The sequence below is a fragment of the Tachypleus tridentatus genome, chromosome 12 (assembly GCF_004210375.1).
Source record: "Tachypleus tridentatus isolate NWPU-2018 chromosome 12, ASM421037v1, whole genome shotgun sequence".
Lineage (NCBI taxonomy): Eukaryota > Metazoa > Arthropoda > Merostomata > Xiphosura > Limulidae > Tachypleus > Tachypleus tridentatus.
Genome location: NC_134836.1, coordinates 23,017,772 through 23,044,889, shown reverse-complemented (window position 1 = coordinate 23,044,889; position 27,118 = coordinate 23,017,772). Strand labels below are relative to the sequence as shown.

The 27,118-nt window shown below is 33.3% G+C and overlaps 1 protein-coding gene across 2 annotated transcripts in view; it reads right to left on the bottom strand.

Moving 5' to 3' along the window:
* Nucleotides 1–17,509: 17,509 nt before the first annotated feature.
* LOC143235169 (cGMP-inhibited 3',5'-cyclic phosphodiesterase 3A-like) overlaps nucleotides 17,510–27,118 on the bottom strand; it is a 167,943-nt gene continuing 158,334 nt past the window's right edge. The window contains exons 11-14 of one of the 2 annotated variants that reach the window (XM_076473060.1): nucleotides 25,060–25,246; nucleotides 22,820–22,909; nucleotides 22,324–22,586; nucleotides 17,510–18,308 (exon numbers count right to left, since the gene is read on the bottom strand). In XM_076473060.1, the coding sequence (XP_076329175.1) occupies nucleotides 22,324–22,586; nucleotides 22,820–22,909; nucleotides 25,060–25,246 (540 nt within the window). In that variant the 3' untranslated portion in view covers nucleotides 17,510–18,308. Of the gene's footprint in view, nucleotides 18,309–22,323; nucleotides 22,608–22,819; nucleotides 22,910–25,059; nucleotides 25,247–27,118 lie in introns of both variants that reach the window. The other variant, XM_076473059.1, reaches the window with a different exon arrangement.

Genomic DNA, 27,118 nt, shown 5'->3' with positions numbered 1-27,118 from the left:
ACATAAATATCTGTGTATCCAATTTATGACATTTGCCTACAATACCGATACACAGTTTTCATTTTTGATGCAAATATATTTTGATATACAAACAATATAATTTACAATGTCGGTTATTACAAATAATGATTTATGTACAAAGGTTTTACAGACAAACAATATTGAGTCTTTCTATTCTGTAACTTTCTTACCGTCTTAACAAGGGTTCACAATGGGCAAGTTAATTTCGAGTTCTTCGCTTATTACGCGTGAAGTTATGGGTCTTTGAAGTTGTATAACATATTCGTAAAAATACCAATGTCCAGAGTGGATCCACTGAAGTTAAATGGTTTCTAATGTTCGAAATTCTATAAATGCTCCTAGTCAAATATCTGATGTTTTCAATTAATAAGCGTTAATCACAGTTATAGCTTCCGAGGTTCACAGTACACCAACTATAGCAAACCGATAATATATAGATTAGATACTCTCTTGGAGTGTTGTGTTGGTTAAATTTATAGGCATGAGGAGGGTTTCTAAAAATTTCAGCCTGCATAGCAATACTGAGGATACAGTTGTTTACGTACACACACACACATTGATTCTTATGCAGGAGAATATTCTATAATTATTTTAGTGCTTAACAGGGAATTTCACATTACAAGTCACATACATTCCTAAATATAAATTCAACTTAAATATTAAAATAGATATAATAGTACATATGTCAATATATATATATATATATATATACATATCAATGTATGGGTTTAAGAACTAGGATTCGTGGGTTAGAAGATTCTCTTCATCAGTATCTTCATGAAGATTGTTTACAAAATTGCTTCAATTGTTACAACTAGAACGTAATTTGTTTTAGATAGAAACGTATCTTTAAGTCTTATTTGATGGTGTGTGCCCATCTCAAGAATGGCAACTCTATTTCAATAGGATACCAGTGTGCCTTGTTATGGCAGAAATGGCTAGGAATAGGAGTTCTGAACAATAATTGGTTAATGTATTTTCCATAAACATTAAGAAATTCCGTCCAGACAGGTGCTCATGGGATCAAAAAAGATCATGCTCTCAGGAGGATGACCTTGATTATCCAGCAGAAGGAGAAGAAGAAACTGAGGCCTAAACATTAAACTGATAAATACCACGTACATAAAAAGTCCACCACTCCCACATTATTATAGGTTACACTGCACAACATTTTTTAAAAAAAGTTTTGCTTCCTGAAACATTTTTGCTGATTGTGACATGTACCAGGTGGGTATGCACAAATATAGTTTTGGTTTTGCTTCATCACGTAGGAACTCTAAGAAATAGACAGTTAACTGTCTACCAGCAATAATGTATTTAATTGCGTTTATGTTTCTAATACACTATTATATTCAGCATAATTAAAAGTGTTTTGCTCCTGATTTTCGTTTGTATTCAATGTCCAGTGCATCACGTTGCAGTGTCCAACAGTAGTCAGCAAACATTGACGGATTCCAGTTGCCCTGATATCGTTTTTTTCCATTGTAGCAATGTCCTAGTGAAACCTTTCACCGTGTTCGTCACTGACAGCACCGACATTTGCGGAGAAGAAGTCCAAGTGTGAGTGGAGGAAATGAATCTTGAGTGACATGTTGCACTTCATTGTTTTGTATGCTTTGAGAGGTTTGTCTACCAGCTGAATGTAATGTGGGGCTCTGTAATTGCCAAGAAAATTGTCAACAACGTTTCTGAAGACTTTCCAGGCAATCTTTTCTAGTCCAACTAAACAGATCTTCTAACCACTTGTCACTCTATAACATATCTGATCTGAAGGCCAACAAAAATGCCCTCTTTGATCTTGGCCTCAGTTATTCTTGGGAACATCTGTCTTAAATAACGAAAACCTTCGCCTTCTTTGTTCATTGCTTTCACGAAATTCTTAAGTCCCAACTTTATGTGAAGAGGAGGCAAAAAGATATTTGCCAGGTCGACAAGCGGTTCATGCGCCACATTTTTCTGCCCTGGAACTTACTTTTTATGAAGTGGCCAGCTCTGTCTAGAAAAATGTGACTATTTGGCACGACTGTCCCATTCACAGATGAAGCTGCAGTCCCAGTAACAGAGCAACAACTTTCAGAGCTCCACAGATATTCCAGTTCTTGCTATATTGGATGTGCTTCAGCAACATTTCCATGTTCTTATAGGTTTCTTTCATGTGTGCTACATAGCCAACAGGTATTAAAGGGTGAACGTTGTCATTGTGTAACAGAACAGCTTTGAGGCTTAACATTGATTAATCAATAAAGAGACGCCACTCTTGCGGGTCATGGTCATAACCCAAAGCAGAGAACAATCCTTCGATGTCAACACAAACAGACTGTCAACTTGTGCAAAGAATTTGGTTATATCATGTTGGCAGCTTCGAAAAACAAATTTTCGTACCTGGTGAGAGCAAACACCATTCCTGCAGTCTAGAACCCAGCAATTCGGCTTTTGCTTTTGACAGACCCAAATCTCTAAGCAGATCGTTTAATTCTGACTGTGTTATCAGATGTGGATCGCCTGAGGAGCACGGTTCAAAAATCTGGATCAATGTCACTGCCAGTTCCCTGCATTACAGTTTCTTCATCTGGTTCGTCTAAGGTCCATTCCTCTGGTTGTTTTGGTATTGGAAGACTGTCATTATGTAGCACGGGTCTCATTGCTGAAAGCAGATTAGGGTATTCAATTGACTTGTTTTTGGCAGAGAAACCAGACACATCAGTCAAACAGAAGTAACGGTACGTCACATGGTCTTTCTGTTCTCGCCATATCATCGGGACAGCAAACGTCATTGTTTTTCGAGTGCCTCTGAGCCAAGCTCTCAAACAGACAGCACATGTCGCACAACAAATATGAGGCGCCCATTCCTGGTCTTGATCACCAATTTTACAGCTGAAGTACAGATGTTATGGTTTCTTCACAAGAGCAGTCATTGAGCCTCTCTGATGAACAAGCGTATACTCGCCACAAATATAGCTGAATGTATAGCGGCTGTTACAACATTGACGAGACATATTGACCGACATTAATCGTCCTGTAAAACATCTAACTTAGTTGTTACAGTGCTACTGAGACAATGCTATATTCTGAAACAATACGTACACACTATAAGTTGTATTATATTAATCCAATGAGTAGCATCTGTGTATGCAAGCCACTTTTATAGCCTGCTGAGACAGTGTCAAGTTGGCTCCGGCCTGCCCGGGTTGCATACTACTACAGAACAGCTTCCAACCTGGCCTGATTTCATGCCGAGACTGCACAAAACATTGTTCAAAGGTCTCTTACAGAAACGAAAAATTTTGGATACAAATATGAGAACAAACATGACAAAACTGAAGATTTCAATGAAACGGTACGTGATGTGCAAATTTGGATGCGATTTTCATGATCAGCAGCCAAAAATCTACAAGGAACACCCAACAGTGTTCAAGAAGCAAAAATTTTGTTGTGCAATGTTACTGCAATGTTGGAGTGTGGATCACGAGAAACAAAGCTGGGGCACATTGCAGTTTAACATAATAGAATCATTCTCTATGAACAGTACACTAACTTTTTACTTCTAGGTGAATTAACAAAAATCACTGTGTGCAGTGACGAAGGACTATTGTACAGATTTTGCCTTTACTAACTCAACTTTGAGAGCATCTACTTGGTAGAATGACATTTTCTAGAAGAGGTAGCAATTCAACGTAAATGTTAAATATTTTAAGTGGAATAAAATACATTTACGTGAGTTAAATATACGTTAAAAATGTTTGTATATTTAATTATTTTTCTTTATTCACTTTGTGTGATTAGCAGCCGCATGAAGTGTAATGAATGTTTATTAAAACAGAGGAACTAATACTTCTTTGTAGCACTTCCAGCAGCAATTCAATGGACAAGATACATATTTAACTAATTAATTTCATACTACTAGACGCTTTTTTTCTCTCTCTTGTAATCAGTTTAACTTTACTACCATTTTGTTCCATATTGTTTCACTGAGTAGTCTTTCCATAAACTTGTCAAAGAAGATATCCTCATGATTTATCAAACCCATATGCAGGATAAGCCTTATCTTGTAAACGATGTAGCCCAGTCACATAAGTAGTTAAACTGCAACGTCTTGTCTCATATTAGTACTCAACTGTCTACGTTTTATTATGATTCCTATCCTTAAATAACATCTCTCTATTTTGAATACCATGTTATATGAAATAATCCTTTACATATTTTTTCCTCAAACATAGCTTCACCTGGATTCTCTCGTGCAAGTTTTCATTCCTGAATGGACCATTCTCTGCGACTATATCGCTGTGTAGTTGCTTTTAACTGGCATCTTATCTTAATGGATTGTTTGTATTTCCTGTCACTTCTCTATTCGTTTGATTTTATATAAATATTTGTTTTTTTCTTTTTAGGAACTTTTTAACTCTCTCATCTTTTTACATTTTTCCATTCTTAAGCACCTCAGACATTGTCCCTCAAACCTGCCATTAACTGATTTGACAAATTTTAAGTCCAGCAGTATTGTGATCTAAAGTTTGGAGTCTGTTACGATAGGCCTAAAGTGACACTATGATAATTCCACGAATGCAAGATTAATTTTATCTTAAAAGTTTGGAAACCCGAACCACTAGTTAAAAAAACGTTTTTCAACAATCTAGAATTAGCACTCACCTTAAACTGAAGATTATAATCAACAAATTAATTCGAATTCGTGACCTACATCTTCGCCCATGTTTCAGTTAATCCATCCCGCAAAACTGTATATACTTTTGTAGTCAAAAGCATTTATTTCACTTAACCAAACATCTCTTTAAAATAACAAAAAAATAATTTGATAATGTTCTATTTATCAACATTTTCCACTCTTATTACTACTTACAGATAGTTTAACGTCTACAAATCCAAAAGTTCTTCAATTATCTTTGTTTTTCAAAAGTTAAAGTCAAACACCGTTTATAAAATTCATTGCTTCATCAATTATTGGAAAAAAATGGCTGCCACGAATGGAATTTTCATAAATAAATATTTAATTTAAAGCTAAATAAATACATGTATCTGACTATGTATATAACTAATTTATTTCGCCGTTTCTTTGAATGTTCGTTACCTTCCACAGAAAAAAAACAACGTAAACGGGTCACATGTCAACAAATTATATTTTATTTTTCACATTTTGTTGATTTTTAATACATTTTATTTTCTCATGCGTATTAAATAGAGCAAACTGCACTGGAATAAAGTAAAACAACAACAACAACACATTCAGTTATTTCAATCACTTCGAAATCGATAGCATATCCAGATGAGGGGAGGGGTCTAGTTGCCGAGAAACTCCCTACGCGTCTTTTTTTATTTTCTATTTGACAATAGTAAACAGAAAGTTTTTAAATACTGGTCTCAACTTTTTATTATAAAGATTCCATTAAAATACAATTTTAGAGTTAATCGCTGCTGAAGATTGGAGATGATTTTTTTTTCTTCTTCTAATTTACTGAATCTTCAAATACGCTCTCTGAAGTCTACCTCGTTACGTATCATTAACGCTAGCATGTGTGAAGCAATTTCACTTGGATCTCACCTTCCTTACTCTGATAATTCTGGATATGCCATTATAAATGTCAAAATAACCACGAGCATTTGTTCAGTACGTTTAACGAAAATGGAAATTTGAAAACAAATGGAATTTGGTGAAAACGAACTAAATTATAATAACCATAACAGACGATCAGATACCAAATGGAAAAAATAATAATTCGCTATCCTGTCACATTTGAACATTCTATACAGTTGTAATCATAACACTATTCTACAATATTCGAGTAGCACCTTGTGTATAACATATACCCTTTCATATTTTTAGATTTACATCACATTTTAAAATCAAAACGAGGTATAAATACGATTAATATAACATGTGTATTTCAACTCTGATATGATTGCAATTCTGGATAGATTCTAAAGTTTTTACACAGCTTATCATACAACAGTTTCATTAATTATGACCTTTCTTTCAGGGGTTTTCCATTAACTTCATGTCAGAAATTTTTTGAAACTGTATAACACCTAAAACTTAAGTTATACATGAGGAAGAACATAGAACTATAGAAGGTAGATTGATACGAATATATATCTGAACTACATACAAACACTGCTACACACGTAATAAGTTGGATTTATAAATCTTATTTCCATGGTTTCAATACACACACACACATACAAAAGGATTTATTTTCACGTATTCTTATAGAAATGCATACATTATGTATACACAATTACAAGACTACTAAAATTTCAAGCAACCCATCAACAGTTTTTACTTGTCAAGACATTCTTCATCAGTTGATAATTTCTCAAATGCATGTTATATCTAGGGCGCCTTCAAGTTGAGACTATCAGGTCATACATAACCCCTTCAACTAAAAAATGCTCACCTTAAGCATTTTATCTCCAGTGCACTTATTTGAGGTCAGAAGAATACCTTGTTTTGGAAGGAACCATCACCATACTACCCTCGTAATTAGAACATCTAATTTATAAGGTACCAGTCATGAGATTGTTGGCGACAAGTCTGTACATTGTACACTTATATTTTAGTTTTATATACAAATAAACTTGAAGCAGAAATGTTAAAAAGGGTAAAGATTAAAGGTTCCAATAAAATAATAATCGGGCTTCTACTTGCATCACTATTATCCGTTAATTACCAATTACTTTAAATACGTAGTAAAATTGAAATATTTATTTTTCGTATCAGAAACGTTATAAATTTTAATAATGATTTCACCAGAATTTAAAATGACAATACATTAAATGTTATATATTGAAATTGGCAAGGTATATAGAGACTTCATAAATTTTACTTCATTTCAGACATTTTACTGAAAAAAGATAAATAAATTGTTTACTAACTAGCATAAATGTAGTTATAATTTTCGGTATGGAGCTGAGCTGTTTCTTACAGATACGTTTATTAAATAGAATCAAAATGTAGTTGAAAGGAGGTAATTTTATATATATATATATATTAACCATATTAATATATCCTTTAGTAGATATAAATAAAAATAAGTAAAAATTAGATTTTAAAATTTAGTTTCAATGGATAACATACATTACACATTTATATTGTACTTTTTTAAAACCGTATAAACAAGTATAATTTGAGAAAATCTTAAGCCGTTAAAACTAACTTGAAAGCATGCAAGGAAAGGTAGCATCTGTGCAATTACTGCAATTTAAACACTGAATTAATTTAATTACTACATATCTTAATTAAGGATCTATCATAATTAGAAAATCTGGTAAAAAGTCTAATGTTTGTGTTTTTTCGTATAGCAAAGCCACAAAGGGCTATCTGCTCAGCCCACCGAGGGAACCGAACCCCTGATTTTAGCGTTGTAAATCTGGAGACATACCGCTGTACTAGCGGGGGCCAAAAAGTCTAACACATAATATCATTCATTTTACCAGTTGGCACTTTAAAACAAAAATTTTGAACTTTTTGATAAATTAGAATAAAAAGTAATATAGAACTGTAAAAACGATCGAATAGAGGAATCACGAATAATACAAAAATAGTTTTGATAGAAATTAAAATGTATTAAAGAATATGAAATAGGTTCTAGAATAACCTAAAGCGTATCATCTAATGAAATATACATTTATCTAATTAAAAAACACAGTAAAAACATTAAACTACTAGAAATAACCCAGATAGTATACCACGATAGGGATATACTATTAGATATTTTTTTTAGCAACAACTATTATTTAGATTAAGAGTGACTTAAGAACAATAGATTAAAAATAGCGAATAAACAGGACAATAATATTCTTCAGTTGTTAATTATCTAACAATGCTACTCATTTCAATTCTCTTTTAATAATATCCCTGAGAGATAGTTGAACATGGCTATAAATAAATCAATAAAATACTTATCCTCTTCTTCGCTATTTTAAAAATTAATAAATTATAAATAGTGGATTATCTGATAGAACATAGTGCTGAACTGACATGCCGCCGCTGTGTATTATTTCCCTTCTAGTTTAAATACTACGATACATGTCTAAGTACAAGTAAGTACAAATTACAATTACAAATCAAACTAAAGTCTACCTTGGTGAAGAAAACTTGTTTTTACTAGTTTTTAATATTTTAAAAATCAAGTTGATATTAGCTACAACAGCTTAGTTTAAAAACTAATAATTTGATTTAAAAATAAATTACGATGATTCAAAATACAGAATAAGCAAAAGTATATACATCTTGTGGTTGTTATAATGTATTGAATAATCACCAGGAACACGAATTACGGTGCTTATGGATAATTTCTAACTACAGGAATCAACACTAGAAATTATAAAGTCTGGTTATATTTAATTTTCTTTGCCACAAACATAAGTTTTAAGACATATCTCAACGTACCCGCTGATTTTCATCAATCTGGAGATCAAACGTATTTTATTTTCACTTCGCATTATAAAGAATAACAGTGACATCACGTTTCAAATTAGTCAACTACTCCAGTGAATGAAGGAACGAAAACTAATTTTCAAAATAAGGAAGATTTGACTAAAATTTCCAGTACAAAGTGCATTAAACTAGAAGCAAGGTTAATTTGCTAAAGTTTAAAGTTGAATATTATGGCATTCGTAAACTGCAAAGTTTTCTAGAGTTACTTCAGACACACTGTATTAGCTAATTCACACACACACACACACACACACACAAAATCTTTGTTAGTTCCATTAAGCATAAGGAAAAAATAAGAATGGTCGAGGTAATGTCACAGCAAATCACATTTAGAAATTTCTAGAAAAATAACACGCAGTATCTAAAATGTTTAACGATTGAGGTGGAAGAATAAGTGTATTAGTTTAATTGAAACTTTTACTTCTTTCAATGAAACTAAACTACTAAAAAAAATTAAACATCTAAATTCAAAATTATTGTGGAAATTCTTAAAGTAAAAAAATAAATACTAAAATAAAGAACTTTCTTCTGGAGTGTAATTAAATGACAGCTTGCATTAAAAACACTTCTAAATGTACAGAATAGAACCTAGATTTACTGAGCTCGAGAACAATTAGGTTTAACATTTAAATCAGTTCATTAAAACAAAGTAATTAACTTACCTGATTAACCTTCGACTCTTCGGACGATTAAAAGAGTATTATGTCAGGACTTTTGTATTTTGTTAAGTACATTTCTAATGAGATCATACATTCAGGGATTGAAATTACTTTAATGACAATAAAAAAAACGATAAGGAAGCTTAGCGTTGCTATCACCTGTAAAAACAATCTCATTGAGTTCAGAAACATTAAAAATACTGATGTCAAATTTAAAATTTTAAAGTTTCATAGATGATTAAATAATTACGCCAGTTGAAACACTGAAAAGATACTAATAACTTAAGTATGACTGGATCAGCTTTAACTAACCAAGGTTTTAAATGGAGCTTTAATTCATTCTTAAATGATAAATATAGATTAAATGAATATAATTTTGAGTAGGATGGTTGTTTGGTTGGAATTTCGAACAAAGCTTCTCGAGGGCTATCTGTTCTTAACTTAGAAGTGATAAAACTAGAGAGAAGATAGCTAAGCAGCAACATTCACACGTAACTCTTGGGCTACTCCTTTACCAATGAATAGGAAATTGACCACCATATTATAACGCCCCCATAGCTTAAATGATGAGCATGTTCGATAAATGAGATTCGAACCCGCAACCTTTATGTTACAAGTCGAATACTACAACTAACAAGCCATCATAAGCTTGTGGGAGGGATCTAATTATATTTCACTGTCTACTAAGTAACGAATTAAAAGAGTGATAATCAGTATACGTCATAAAAAGTAATGACGAACACGTGAGGTACATCAATGAACGTACTAAAAATACCGAAGAAGATACGAGGTTAACCAATGAACGCACCTATAATACCGAGGTTAATATATATACTAAAATTACTCATTGGGATATCTACTGATATTCCGTATTTTAGCACTATACGTCCGTAGACTTAACGCTATCCTAACGGGGGACAATTAAAAACGAGGTAAGTTATATTTGGAAAAACAAGCAAGAAAGCAAGCGACTACTTTAAAGCTATGAGTTGTTCTGTTTCCGATAAAGTATGAAAAATACATACTAAGCACACAATGGTGCCTACATCAGCCATATCACAATTTTAATATTCTGAAGCAACGGCGTGGCTATCTGTGCATGTACGTGCCGACTAATAAATACAATGGTGCCATCTCTTGTGCTAAAATACAACGATCTGAATGCCAAAAGTGATGATTGCAGCTTATTAAATATACCGCTATCTATTGAATCGCATCACAAATACAATTTAATAAAAAAATGTGAGTAAAGATTTAGAATAACTATGGCATATGCAACAACCATTTCTTGATAACAGAACACAATTTTAAATAAAAGTATTCTCTTCACAACAAGAACACGACTCTCACTAAGACTAAGTGAGAGTTTGGTTATATATTGATTGATGAAAATTTTTAAACTTGTTAATAAAAAATTGGAGTCTTAAAATCTTATTTTTTCAATAGAGGGCACCCCTTTAAACTTTTTAGTTCTGCTCATTAAATAATTTTGATACGAGTGCGTATGACTCAAAAGTACGTTCGAACACTTTTTCCCGTGTAGTACTTCCAAGAAAAAAAACGCTTTTAAAGAAAATGTTCACTTTTATTTAATATTTTATTAATTAAAATACATCTAATTTTTGGTATTCTTTTCGCTTTTGCAACAACATTAGTTCTCAGTATCCGTTTTAAAATTATTTCTAGAAACTCAAATAATTTTTAAATAATCATAACAGATTGAAATTAAAGGCAGTTTTAGAATTATTTCAATGTGAAAAATCTTCCAAAGGCTCACAGAAAACTGATTCCCCGCTGAAATCGTGGTATTTTTTGCCCCCTAATGGCAGATAGATATAACGCTATAAACCGGGTTTTGATACTCGTAGTGGGTAGAGCACGGATAGCCTATTGCGTTACTTCGTATTTATCCTGAAACAAAACATGTCTCTTCTAGACATTTACGAGATAAAATTGACTTTATTGTCAAGTTTTTATGAGATTATGTTTTAACGAACTAACTTATGTCGGAAAAATACCACAATTCAAAGTGATCTGGTATTATTAACAGCGTATAATTATTGTCATAGGCAGGGGCTCGAGAAACATTAATCGATAATAAAAAAGTTTCTAATATGCGAGGAGATCAAATATAGTTATTTGATAAATAATTACTATGACAAAATGGAACAATGACTTCCATCAACAACAGATGTATAAATAATAGTCACGAACAAAAGAGATTTAAAACCTTTTCATGTTAATCCAGCCGACACTTAAGAGAGTTACAATGGAGACTAACAAAAAGATCCCATAACAATTTGGCAAACAACGATTCATAAGCATAATGAAGTGGTTTATATTTGGAGTAAAATATATGTTTCGACAGAACATTGGTCTATCTTCTGAAAACAGAACAAAAGAATCCTGAAATGAAAAGACTTCTGCTTATAATAATACTGCAAGGACATTTGACAACGTAAACAGTTATGTTTGAAATATACAAGGTATATCACAGACTAAACTTCTAATCGCACGAGTACTGAAAATATGTGAACGGAGCGGATGTTATAAAGACTGACTATGTGCAGAATGATAAAAATGCTATAACCATATACAACGTCAATATTTAAATATCAAGTGTACAGTAATTTTAATTTTATTCTATATTTGTTAACTTCCAATATCTTTTGATCTTACTTTTTTTCCATTCTTTAGTACTCTTTGCATTTGAATTTGTTTCGCCTACAATTTGCCATAAGGCACCTGCTAAAGTGGTTTCTATTACATATTTACATATGTATATATTATACTGTATCAGGGTTTCCCAACATTCGTCGTTATCACCCCCCCCCCTTCAATCTTTTTGCAAGCGTACAATCTCTCTCCTTCACTACCTTCCTTATGTTTATAACACCAGATACTAAAATGTTAAATATTTACAAATATGAGGAACAAACAGTCCAAAATTAGGTGGGCGTGGATGCTTCTACAACCTTTCTCAGAACGGCGTATTCAAAGCACAAACGCACATTCTTTTAAAGTTAAGACCAATTTTGGTTCTTCGCAGCCATTTTTGAGACCCCGATTTACATATGCAATTTGAAGCTTTTTTGTTATTTACTTATTACAAAAGGGTATATGCTTAGGCATCAGAGGGGATATTTCATGAGAAGAACACAACTATCGGTCAGGTTACCAGCTTTATCTTATGGAAAGCTTGTCGAATATCAAGGAAGTATTTTTTTGTTTCATGTAAGGTGCAAGTTAGATTCTATTTTTTTTTCGTAAAATGAAGAGCCAGAAATATTTGATATTACGAGTTGCAGAACAAGCAACCTGAAACATAATCTGTTGCATATATTAATTCGAAAATTATTCATAATATGTTCACGATCAAATAATACACGCAATATTAGGGCGTTAAGATGTTAAAGAAATGTATTAAAACAGTAACCAAACCGAAAGGTCAAGGAATTTTCTGGAAACCATATGTAATTGGAGAATTAACTGAGAAATACTAAAATAAATTATGGAAGCGATTTCTATCATAGAGAATTTAAAATATTTTATTATGTTGTTTGCAGTAATATGTTTTCTATGCACTTCTTTTAACCATATTATATTAAATTACTTACATTACTAGCCATTTTTGTAGGTTCATTTTTCACTACATTAGTAAGATACAATTTACGTTTTTACGAGTTAATAAATACAAGGTTTAATTTGGTTTTTATTAAACACAAAGCTATTCGAAACCCGAAATTTAGGGTTGCAAGCCTGCAAACTTATAGTTGGGAGTAATAAATATGAGTATAATATGCGATATAAAATTTGACAGTGAAACACATGATGTCAGATTTCGACTTTAAATCATTATGTTAATTGCATCGCAATTTCTTAATCTCCAGGACGTCATGTTCTTACTAGAAGTACTTATAAAAAATAAAAACATTAATATTATTCGTGCGACTATTTTATTTGTCAATAAAAACTGGCTTTATTGGGATCAATCTAATTTAGTATTTTTTACATTTAAACAATTTTTGAGAGAAATTTTGTTAAAAGAGTAAAAAAAAATCATTGAAAATATATTACTTCATCTTAATGAAACAAACTGATTTTCATAATATTCAACGACTTAAACAGGAGTTAATTAACAACTAAGCATACAACTAGTAAGCTTAATTAATCCTTTAGGGAAAATTACGAAACATGAATAGGGCGATCGCGAAGTTCCGAATGATGTTCGTAAGTAAACGAATATAGCGTCATTCATAACAAACTTATACGCCTCAGGTGACAAACAATACCGACAATAAGTGTAAAACGTAACTTTTATATGCAACTTCACATAAAGTAATATAATCAAATTCAGATTTATTCTCTGCCTGGAAACCGGTGTTGAACTGTGGTTTAAAAGACGCAAGCGCCTGAGAATGGTCATACAGACATTGGATGGGAGGCCAGGTCATCGCAGGTTATTTCCCAGTCACTCGCTGGTACCCATTGTACAGTTGGTTAAGTTGAAACAATTTGGGTAAAATAACCCCCAATGGCATAGTAAACGTCGCGAGCAAGCCTACTGGCTATAAATCCAAACCTCTAACTGAATCACGCTGCCACCAGTTTTAAACACGGATGTCTAAAATTAGGCTTAATATTGAAGTTAAGTTTTATGAACCAAACACAGAGAAAAGATTCTCAATATTGACATACGGGTACACTAAAAATAACACTTGAACACGTCCACACTGATGTGTATACACTTCCATGAACACAGAAAACTGATAGTTTTGTTACTCTCATATGATAAGATTGTTACTCTCACAGAAACTTCCAGTTTCGCTAATAACGATTTCAGTTACTTTATTACAAAAATGTGTGCCTTCTGCTGGTCAGTCACGTAAATAAGATTTGTTGGAAAACGCGAAATACTAGCGAGATATTATCGATTAAAAATAACCAACGGTATGCTCTTTAGATCCATCGTAAGAATAAACTAAAAAACCAAAAAACTAGATATTACATAATTAAAATACCCTTGTCCTTAAAAGAGCCCAACAGTTCATTGTTCTGGAAGTAAAAATGATACCAACTACATAAGCCTATTTTTGCTTAATAACTTGTGAACGAGATCAATAGAGACACGAAGTTATAGATTTATAATTAACCTTAAAAACAAGAACGAAATATGAAAACATGTAAATTTTTAGCATATTTATAAACTACTCTCGTGTGGTAAATTATCACAGCCTCTGCAAACAGACAAATTGGTAGTATAGGTAAAACGGTTTGATTTTGATTATAGAAAAATGTAGTAGTAGTTATCCCTAAATAAATAAGGTGTGTGTGTTATTACTATTACCTTCCGAGCAAAGCGAGCTACCTACTAAGATAAATATCGAAAATATGGTATTTGTAATGATTGTAACTAACTGAACACAATCATTTGACGTTACGTTTTTCTCCTGACAGGAAGTAACAGTAATCAGTTTTACCATTGTATATAGATTTCAGTTATGTTTGCATCCTCGTAAAGTGAAGAAGTAAGTAGTTCTGTCAGTGTAAATAGGTTTCGCTTATGTTTGCCTCCTAATGACGGGAAATAGAAGTTAGCAGTTCTTCCGTTATAAACAAGTTTCTGTTATATTAATTTTCTTATGAGTCACTAATATATGTTCAGCCAGATGCAGTGAAGAAAAACATTTGTTCCTGTTAACATAATGAGCAACTAATATTGAATTTTATCCTACTAATGCTGCTACATTACAGTTTTAAATACATTGGTTAAAATTAATTTAATTTTAACTTTTTCACGAGATGTAAAAGTCTGTCTTTTTCTTCTTTTGCTAGAGGACTGATAAAAGATATTTATGTGACTGACACTTAGCACGTGGATAAATTTAATAAAGTTTCGTGCTAAAGATAAAAAAAAAAATCTGATGTGTTAGTTTTATCACGTTAACAAAATATCAACTTCACCTTGTGCTTAATACACATATGAGGTTCTCAATGTACTAGTGATACAGTTTAGCCTTATTTGTTGTTGAGTCGCGTTAAACCTCTGCACACGACGACAACGTGGTCAACATAATTATTGAATCTAGAGAGCGCCTTCTATAAATAGTATGCTGTGACATGCAGGTAGTGACTAGGAGCAAAGTTTTAAACAAAATTCAGAAAAACGTGTTTCATTAAGCAATAACTGCTTACACAAATTCTCGACGTTAATACGACCTCAAATACTCTGAAGATAAAAGGTAAAATTATTTTGAATTCTCATTAAGTGTTTTATTATGGTGCAGTGCCTCGAAAAAGTGTTCACCCTTCTGCCAACTTTCCACATTTTGTTGCCGCCTGATCTTGCAATCATGACATTTTTTAAATGGAATTTTATATTTATAATCAACACAATTTTCTCCAAACTCAGAAAGCTAAAAACTCTGGTATTATGTACGTACATTAGATTTTTAAAGAAAATTAGATATTCTCAATTACATGATTATTCAACTCTGTTGCTGCGGCAATCCTAAATCAGCTCAGGTGCGAAAGTATAGTTTCAAAGGTCACAAATTAGTGTAGTGGTCTCTGACCATGTGTAATCAAAGTGGTTTAATTTGCCTTCAGAGTAAATACACCTGTTCAAGTCACAACTCGCATAGTGACGCGACAAAACAATCATGAAGACCAAAGATCTTTCCAAACATGTTAAGGATAAAATGGTAAAACAAAATGGAGAGACGGCCTTATCTGTAGAGTGACTGGATGGTTTGAAGCCATCCAGTCACTCTACAGATAAGGCCGTCTCTCCAAACTAAGTTCCATGGTAGTCAGTGTGCATATATCGGCTATATCCTGGTCCCTACACAAATATGACCTATATGGACAAGTGGCAAAATAGAAATCATTAGTAAAAAAGAATCAACTTAAATCTCTTAAGGAGTTTGCGACAAAGCATGTAAATTATACTACAAACATGTGGTAAGAGGTTTTGTGTTCAGACGGGATAAAACTGAGATTTCTTTTGGTCTAAATTCAAAGCTTTGCGTCTAGCGCAAGTACAACATAGCACACCACTCAGTCAACTCCATCCCAACTGTCAAGCATTGTGGTGACAGCAATCATATTATGGGGATGCTTCTCATCAGCAGGGGCTGGGAAGCTTGTCAGGATTAAGGGGAAGATAAATGGTGCAAAGTACAGGCGAATTCTAGTGGAAAACCTGCTTGAGTCAGCAATGAGTCGAAAACTGGATTGAAAATTCACATTTCAGCAGGACAATGACACGAAACAAAGGTGGGGTGGTTTAAAAGAAAAAAAAATGGATGTCTTGAAGCTGCACAGTCAAATTCCTGATCTGAATCCAATGAAAACTTTATTGTAAGACTTGAAGACTGCAGTCCATCAACGACCCCCAACAAAGTTGCCAGAATTGAAGGAATTTTGCCAGGAAGAATGGGAAAAAATCACAGCATTCTGATGTGCAAAGCTGGCAAAGACCTATCCAAAAAGACTCACAGCAATAATTGCTATCAAATATGCTTCCACCAAGAACTGACTTAAAGAAGTCCATACTTACGCAATTAATAAATTTCAATTTGTACATTTTCCTTCATATTTAACAGTGTCAACTTTGATGATTAGAACTTTGAATAAAACAAAGTTCATTACAAATGTTTACTTTATTTGTATTTCATCATAATGTGATATCATTGGTAGGGGGTGAATATTTTTGCAAGGCACTTTATGTAATATTGCCCATGCGTCACAACAGATTCGAAACTATGTGATGACTATTTCGGTTTGTCGAACCAGTCACGTTAAATACGAGCTTCGTATTGTGTATTGTATTAAAACCAACGTGCAAACAGTTACAAGTAAAATATTAGTTTTTGACGACAAAAAGTACATATTTAGTAGAAACGATTGATATAGGCATTAAATTTTGGTTGTATTTAAAAAAAGTCACAATGTTTCGACCTTCTTTTGAGAAAGTCTTTAAACTGAAGATGACATAAGGAGGTAAAAATGTCGTTACTAGTTTTAAACAAGTTTCTAAATACCAATACAAACCGTCTCAACTAAATATTGTATTTTCTCTTATAAAGTGTAAGGCTGAAGAAGCCTCGGAGTTCCTTAAGAAAAATTACTATAATATTAGAGAATTAGGTATAATCCATAGTTACCTAAAATAATGTGTTGACAACAACTCCATTAACAGTTAAACCCTTTGGAAAAATTACCACACGTACGATAATCTTGTCATATAAGCATACCTATATATATATATATTTCACGGAACTTTGTTCCGTACTTGTTATATTTATCCACCCATAAGTAAACATGTTTATCACTTGATAAAGGCACAAATGATAATTTTTTTTTTATAAGATAAGGATAATTATCATCTTGGGTGTTTATTTTTTTACCCTTATTTGTCTAAACAATGATATAAAATTAACTATTTCTGAACATACTTTTCAGCATTCTGGGATATAGTGAACTAAATTTGTATATGTTACTGTTCGAATGAAAAACTCTGAAAACATTAAAAATGAGCTTAAACCACAATAATTAGTACGTGTGTAAGAAAAATATTTGGATGTAGGACGAACTAACATCTGTTCTCAAATTTCAAGACAGCTATCGTGAAGCCACCTGATTTAAACTGCGTGGATAAACTATGAGGATGGCGAAACAAGGAAATAAGGGTAGCAGGAACATCAGAGATTCACGTAAGTTGACCTGATACAATATACACACATATCTCATTGTAGTAATCTATTTACGACAACGTTCTGTTCAGTTCATATTTTTATTCTTATTCGACGTATAAAGTTTCTTCCTCACATCTTAGTCTTCAAGACTTATAGACAATGGTACTTAATACCACTACCCAACTTACTGACAATGGTACTTAATACCACTACCCAACTTACTGACAATGGTACTTTTTTTTGCCTCCATTCACACAGTTTTTTTTTCAGTTTTCTACTATCTCCAACTCATCTCTCGGTCTTACCCGTCAAACTGGAGCAATGTTCGAGAATTACAGATGAGGATCTTAACGTTTGGCACAACACACGTTACAAAATGGGAGAGAAAACTGTAACGCACCTTATACATCCAAGTATTAGTCAAAACGAACCAAGTATTTGGACGTCCTCTGGTGGACCAGTTCATCAGCAGGCAGTGCTCTAAAGAAATGAAAATAATATCAATGAAAAATTATTTTGAGTTAAATTAAGTAGATTTAAAGGTGAATTTTCAACAAATTTAATAATTACCTTAGAAACTGCACTTTGGTTAGGTATAATTCCTGTGTGGTTGCCATATTTTTTAAACACTTTAGTTTTTGAGTAAAAAATGAAACAAAATATGCGGGTCCTCGAACTCAAGTTCCTCTCGGTCGTTTGGCTGTTTCCGTTACGTTTTACAACTATGACGTAATAGTTGCCAAACACGCTTCGTTGTTTGGCCGACCATTTTGTTCCTTTCACTGCTGGTGTTTTATGTAAAACTATCGGTGCTTTTTTCGGATTACATACTTTGTAAGACTATTTTTTTGTCTTGATATTGCTACTTTATCTTTGTTTTATGATAACATGGTTTACTGCGTTGCTTATGGTTGTAAAAACGGTTCGGCATCGGGCAAAAGCTTCTTTTCGTTTCCGTGCAAGGAGAAGGAACCTGCAAGATGGCCACAGTGGGTGTGGATGGTCAATAGGAAGAACTGGATTCCAACACCATGCAAAGCTTTGTCAAGATCACTTTGAACGCTCATGTTTTGTGTCAGATCCCACTGTTGTGGATTCAGTGAGTTTCACGCCAGGCAGGTTGAGACTGAAAAAACCATCGGTAGTAGACAGGATCATCCTCACCATCTTTCCTCGTGTAGAGCTGAGGACTGATCTCAGCCTGCAGCGTACAGGTTCCACCCCTCTGAAGCCATCCCTTGCCATCACGAAAAGAATAAACTTAAAGATATGTGTGCAGTATAAAGCGATAAACAATAACTAGTATAATATAATAATTTGAAAAGTACAAGTTTTTGAAGAATGTAACTAGACATACACATTTCACATTCATGGGCGTGTTTTGCATTTGTGGCACCTGAAAGTCAGTGAAACCTTTATTTCCTAGTCTAGACAGTGGACAAATCTATCCCAAATAGAGTATATTCCAAGTTTAAAAGCTGGTAGATCATTCTGTAGATGTTTTTGTATCATTTTTAAATATGGAAAAGTTTGAAGAATTCCATTTTTCAAATTTAACATTTCAAGATAAGTTGAAATGAGACTATGTCTTGAACATGTTGACGTAATCAAGTTCCGCTACTCTCGCTCGTGGAACTGTCCTCATCACTAGAACTTGTCAGGTCTGTGTCAAAAGTAATTGTTCTAGGTTCGTTCAGAGTAGGTTCGAATTGATATGGCGCTACTCGACACTGTTCAGAACACAAAGTCAAAACAGACTCCGCCTCTGTTTCTCCGTATGCACTGGCCATATTTATTTACATTCAACGCGCTAGCGTTGGCGGTTTGTTTGGCAACTATTACGTTACAATATTTTTCTTAGCGGCAAACGCAAAAACTAAAACGTTCAGATTGCCGCTCAGAAAGGGCTCTTTCTGCACCAGGTTCTATGTTTCATTTATTTGTACATATTTTTTATAAACATGTGAACCTGCAAAATTAATCCGTATGAGTAGTTCTTTGACTGTAAAGTTTTCTTTTTTCTGTAAAATTAACCTTTAATAAACAACCAGAAGAACAATTAGAATTATATAAAGCATCTCAATAATTTCAAAACGTCACTGTGTGCAAAACCACAACTGGAAACGAGACTTGCGCTAACAATTTATTTCCAATTTTAAAGCGATTATTAGCAAGAATTTAAGATTTTACCAAGTTGAATTCAAACATTTGATCAGGATTCTTAAAGCCAAAAGTGTTTGCTTATAAAACTACTTTTTAAAGGAGCCGGGCAGCAATAATAAACTAAGTTTTTAACATATCGTGAGGAGTACACGGAATGGTAGTGGAACCCTTCATTATTAGCACTGTTTGTTAATAAGATCACTTTTTAAAGGAACAGAACAGCAACAATGAACGAAGTTTTCTTTTAACATACCATGAGAAACGGCCCGGCATGGCCAAGCATGTTAAGGCGTGCAACTCGTAATCTGAGGGTCGCGGGTTCGCATCTCCGTCGCGCCAAACATGCTCGCCCACCCAGCCGTGGGGGCGTTATAATGTTACGGTCAATCCCACTATTCGTTGGTAAAAAAGTAGCCTAAGAGTTGGTAGTGGGTGGTGATGACTAGCTGCCTTCCTTCAACTCTTACACAACTAAATTAGGGACGGCTAGCACAGATAGCCCTCGAGTAGCTTTGTGCGAAATTCAAAAAACAAACAAACAAACAAACCATGAGGAACACACAAAGCTTGTGGAACACTTCACTGCTAGCATTGTTTGTTAATAAAACTACTTTTTAAAGAAGCCGGACAGCAACAATGAACAAACTTTTTTTTAACATAATATGAGGAACACACAGAATGGTTGAGGAACACTTCATTGTTGGCACTAGGGTTGATACGCATTTCCATCGTACGCTCTTAATACTATCAAAATGAAACATTTTCTTGTTGTTTTTTTTAATTATAAGATTCAATTTTATTGGTTTTTTTTCTTTTATTCTCCAATAAAACGTAACCATCATTTGAGACAAACCACTTGGAAAAGCGCACACACTAAAGTTCAACTGACATTTTGAAAATGAAAACTTCATTGAAAATGAAATCCTATATAAAAATGTACAAAGAGTCCAAAACGTATGGAACCATAGGTAATTTCCAGCTTTTTTACATTTCAGGTACTTGACTGATAATGGTGCTTTCAAAGCATTAGAAGGTCAAGTTAATCCTGCTGTTAATCCAAACTCGTGTTCAGTTACAACATATGGAGCATGGCCCGTAAAACTTGTTGAAGTGCCTATAGTTCTAGACGTTTCTGACACCTCTGTAAATACATACGTAACTAATAACGGTTTAAACGCATGTGCAAATAATCGGACACAATAAATGCGTGTGGTCACGTGACTACCACATTTTCCCCTATTGCAACAGGGTTAGAAAACCTTCTCCAGTTTCTGCAAGTTTTTCTATAAATAAGAATCTAACTCTTGCATCTCTCAGGCTCAAAACCTTCTCGCACACCAAGTGTGTGCTTTATCATACAAGCGAACGAAAATGTTAATTAGATAAACGTAAAAATACTGAATTTCGGTTTGATGTAACAAGTGTACTTACGTATTTAATATAATGTTAACCCAACATTTACAATATATAGTAGAAGATACTAGACAGTTCATCGAGAATATTTAAAACTTAGTACGAACTATCGTTTGGTATTAAAAACCTTCCTAAAAATTATGTGGAATAGTATTGCGTTAAACATATTAATAATAAAGAGTTTTCTCTTACAGTAAAAGCTTTCAATAAGATTTATAGGAAAACGATAAATTGAAAAAAATACAGAAAATAACAATTATATAACAGATTTAATTTAATACTATTAGATCTTAATTATAAATTATAAATATTCAATGCTACCATATGAAGTGAAGGTGGGTAACAGCTACGGGGTTAACGAATCGAATGCACTTATTTGAACGAGTGTCTGGCACATCGATGAAAGTTAAATTTTGTATATGGTCAAATGACGTCAGTTCATTTTCTATGGTTCTGTGTAACAGTTTTTATAAAATATTCAAATTTAGTAAAATTTACTATCTATATATATGCACTTATTGGCCATGAAGGCTAGTAATTTGTTTTTAAAATATCAACAAAAAAGGAGAAACCCTTCATTCGGCTCAGAACCATTAAAGTTTAGAGAATGAAGAGAATGTATGACAACTACAAATATATTGCACTTGATATGTCATTAACACTTGCAAGAACTAAGGTTAAAAAAATCGTTTTGATTAATGTCAACTCTTACAAAGTGATTAATGATTTTGGAATTTATCTTCATATATTTATAATTTTGTATATGTGCTAGAAAAAGCAACAACGGATAAATGTTTTGCAATTAGAGGTAAGTTAGTGTTTCCATTTTACAACACCCTATTTAATTTCTGGATGTGAATACAAGTAAAGCAACCACACGTTCTTATGGGAGATAGGAGAATATTTAGTGCTTCCTCACCTAAGATTTAGCTTTGGGTGAGATCCGGGTAACTTCTTCGTGAATAGTTTCCATTTCTTCCGTCAGAGAGCACTCGTCATTCACTGTAGAGGCATCTTTTGTCACTTCTTTGGTTGCAGCTGACTCTGTAGCTTTCAGGGTATCACTTTCTTCTTTTAATATATTCACCCAGTATTCGTAATTCTCTTCTAAATGAATTGTTTGGAGACAACGAACTTTCCTAGGTTTCGGTTGAAGCTTGCTGTTTCGCTTTCTAGACGTACCTAAACAGTTCAAAAAAATACCTATAAAATGTTCACACAGTCTGCAAAGTACCATAATATCATCATTTATTTTATCTGTTTGTAATAATTACAACAAAAGAGCAAACAAATTATTTTATCAGGTATTACTATGATTTATTGCATACATACGTTTTAAAGTTATTTCCATACGACCGCTGTATTAGATTTAACATTCGGCGCCACATTCAAGTATATATGTTTTAGATACTAACCATTAGCAACGCCACCGTCGCTGGCGACTACTTCAACATCCGTATCTTTAAAATCAGAGTTTTCTACCTGGTCCGCGTCCTCAGAAACGGCTGTCGAAATGAAAACGTGAATACGTTGAACCTTATGTCTGATATGTTAACAATTAAGCATTAGTGAATGAACATAACTAATAGCATTAAAATCATAGGAAATAAGAATCCAGATTTAAAAGTTTATCGTTGAATCATTCACAAACAAACAGTGTAATGGTTATGCGTGATTTGAAATAATTATTCAACACGTTCATATCACGCATATTTTTTTTTACTATTAATAATAAGGGAAATGCTCGCCCTTTCAGCCGTGGGTACAATATAATGTGACGGTCAATTCTATTATTCGTCGGTAAAAGTTAGCAGTGGGTGGTGATGACTAGCTGCCTTCCCTCTAGTCTTACATTGCTAAATAAGGGACGGCTAGCGCAGATAGCCCTCGTATAGCTTTGCGCGAAATTCAAAACAAACCAATGAGAAGAACTCCGAATTTAACAGCCTTTTAATGTTTAATGTAATAGTTAATCAATACTGCAGTGAGAAGTTAATATCTTTTTCAGAAGCAAATACGACAAATACCGGAGGAACTAAACATTTGAAGTTACTTAATGTAAAACATAATTTGTGTGCGCGTGTGCCTACGGAGGGTCTATATTCCTTACTGGTTTGGCATCCACTCATTAGGATCGCACACAGATATCTGCTTGATGTTCCAGCAGCTTAGAGTATTTTTTATATTTTTTGGATACAATATATTCTGATGATGTGATGCCAAATGAAAATAATATGCGCAATAAATGACATTTCCCCAAGAAACAGTATTTGAAGAAAGTGTAATATACCTTCTGATATAAATAATGTCTTCCCAGTTAAAAAGAAATAAAAAATTGGAGCTTAACGTTGAGCGAAATGACGACAAAATCATACAAGAATAAATTACGATTAGGGTTTATTTTCTAAATAAGGAAGATGTTTGTTTGTTTTTTTCAATTTCGCGCAAAGCTACTCGAGGGTTATCTGCGCTAGCCCTCCCTAATTTAGCAGTGTAAGATAAGATGGAAGGCAGTTAGTCATCACCACCCACCACAAAATCTTGAGCTACTCTTTTACCAACAAATAGTGGGATTGACCGTCACATTATAACGTCTCCACGCCTTGAAAAGGCGAGCATTTTGGTGTGACGGGGACGCAAACTCGCGACAAATAAGGAAGAACGGACACTATATAAAACTAACTTTCAGTTCTATTCAGTAGTTCAGGTCAGAAAAATACTTTAATTTTCAACGCGCTCTTCAGAAACATACCTAATATACGTATTAACGATCAGAAATGACGATATACTTTATTCTTTTGAATAATTTTAACCCCTAAATTCGTGACTTTACCTGGTCAAAATCACCAAAATATGCCAATAGATTTTCACAACGTCAGAGACCCTACAGTATTAATGCTTCACGTTTGACTTGTGTGACGCTTAAAATTTGGCTTTAAGACTAAAATGAAAAAAGTGATTTTGAAATAACTTCGAAACTGATTATAAAACAGTTGGTATATTTTGACAAGATTCGATTGGAAAATTTTCGGTATGTTTTTAACCACACCGTTATAGTAAGCTCTAAAGAAAAATTCATCTGGTTATTGCTGTGATAGACAAAGTGTATTGTTACCTTCACAAAATCTTTTAAATGAAAGGAACAATGGACGATGGTCAACAAAAGCAACTTTCTTTTAACTTCTACAGTTTGAAAATTCTCTTCTTCCCTTGGTTTCGTTCTTATATCGAGATTATCTTACGCATCGATTGTGGCTATGGCACTTGAAGTATTCTTCTTAATTTACTGTTGAAAGTAATAGAAGAGCTAGAATCGTCTTTCCTTGCTATTTTACACCCGTTTTACAAGTTTTGAAAATGGATACATTGCATACAAATGCTATATACGTTTGGGCATAAAATGGAACAAATTGGCCAAATGAATTTCGAAAACTCCCAGTTGAAGTTACTCACATTCACGCAATGGAAGCTATCGTTCTGACATAGTTTTAGTATATTCGAAAATACTAAGGATGTCATTTAGTCCAGATTTATTACTAATCTAAGCTTGTTTATGCTTTTCGAAATGAAAATATATACATAATTCTTTATTTACAATGAAAACACTTAATGTTTTACGAAAATATTTTTATTTCTTCAATAAGATTCCAAGTACCTTCTTCTTCTTCCTCGCTATCGGAGCTATCCACCCACTGGCCAGGAAGTAATCCTGCTTCACCATAAGCGTTACACAGAGGAGCCACTAAATGGTTAATAAACGACTCTTGCAGTTTCGCAAGTTGTTGGTTCCGCCTATCCATAAAAGGTGAGACAGTTAGGCCTAATGAGGCCTCTTCGTCTCCCTGTCACCAAGAAAGAATTTCATGAATGTTTTAAATAAAAAATAAGCATGTTGTTGTGAATAGTTGCTTAGCGCAAAAAATGAGATTAATACACTAATTTAACATACTATTATCACAGAGTAAAATTATTATAACGATTTAAAGTTTTGCAAAATTACGAGGTTGTACTGCAGTTACTGTCATAAGAAAATATGGTAGATAACGGTTATATTTTAGTTGAATACTTATTTTTCTCTTAAGATTGTAACTGAAAATTAAGCTTAAACGGTACCTTACGCGCACGAGGGCTAAATACGTCATGTCAGAGATCCCTATGATTGAGGCACAGCCAATTCTAATTTGTAAATGCTGCCCAGAGAGAACAGAAAGAGCAGTACTTGTTACTGTATAGTAACTGTTCATTTTTTGAACTGATGAGTGTGATAAGTACTTTTATAACGTGTTCAAAGTGGATTCACGTCTCGAACCTTGAACTTTTCGATTTGTAGCCAACTACTAAGCCGCGCTTAGCACGTTTATCTTAGAACAGTGTGATCAGTTAGAAGTGACCACTATTGCGTATCCCGGGCTACGAAACTTAATTCATAATTATTATTACTTCAGTCAGAACATCCAATTATCAGTCTATAAAAGTTCATTGCACCTTACACATTTTTAAACCTATCTTCATTAACACTGAAGATAATCAAAATGGAACGTTGTATGTTGTGATAACACTTTCTACTCTTTATTATTAAAAAGCCTTAGCGTAATACTTTTATGTTTTGCTTTTGCAAATAGAATTAAAAGGAAATTACTCCAAGTTTCATGCACTGTTTTCAAAATTAACCAAAGGTTTCATACGAACTTCACGGAATTACAAGCGAATGATTGCAAACGGGAGAAACATATCGTGAAAGGTAAAAGGCAGGAAGTTTTCTTTCTGCAGCCAAGTTTTTAACAACTTCCGTGAAAAACAGGTAAGTGATTAGAATGACATTGATTGATTCCTACGCCAGTTTTAGTTATCACGTGCATTTGTTACAGCAACGGATTAGACTCGATGGCGGGACCACTATCTAACTAATACAGCTGTAAAAGTCTCATATTTTGTAGTTTCAATGGATTTGTAGGACAAACATACTTATGTTTAATACTACCTAATGGTTGCTGGTTTTTTCAGAGTAAAGTTAGACCATGGATTATTTACACGCTGTCCACCGCGGGAAACCTAACCACGGATTTTAGTCCAGACACTCACCGACGACCCACCAAGCTATCTACTGAGGGGAAAACACTCTGAAATATGAAACTTTCAGTTGTAGAACTAGACAGTAGAAGTTGTCCAAAACATAAAAAAAGTAAATTAACACCAGAACAGCTAGTCCGAACCAAGAAATATAAACTAACAGCTAGACGAAACTTAAAAAATAAACTAACAATAGAATAGCAAGACGAAACCTAAAAATAAATTATAAAAATAGAATAGCTAGACGAATCCTAAAAAATAAACTATATCAATAGAATAGCTAGACGAAACCTAAAAAATAAACTATATCAATATAATAGCTAGACGAAACCTAACAAATAAACTATATCAATAGAATAGCTAGACGAATCCTAACAAATAAACTGTATAAATAGAATAGCTAAACGAAACCTAAAAAATAAACTATATCAATAGAATAGCTAGACGAAACCTAACAAATAAACTATATCAATAGAATAGCTAGACGAAACATAACAAATAAACTATATCAATAGAACAGCTAGACGAAACACAACAAATAAACTATATCAATAGAATAGCTAGACGAAACCTAACAAATAAACTAACAATAGAATAGTTAGACGAAACTTAACAAATAAACTATATCAACAGAATAGCTAGAC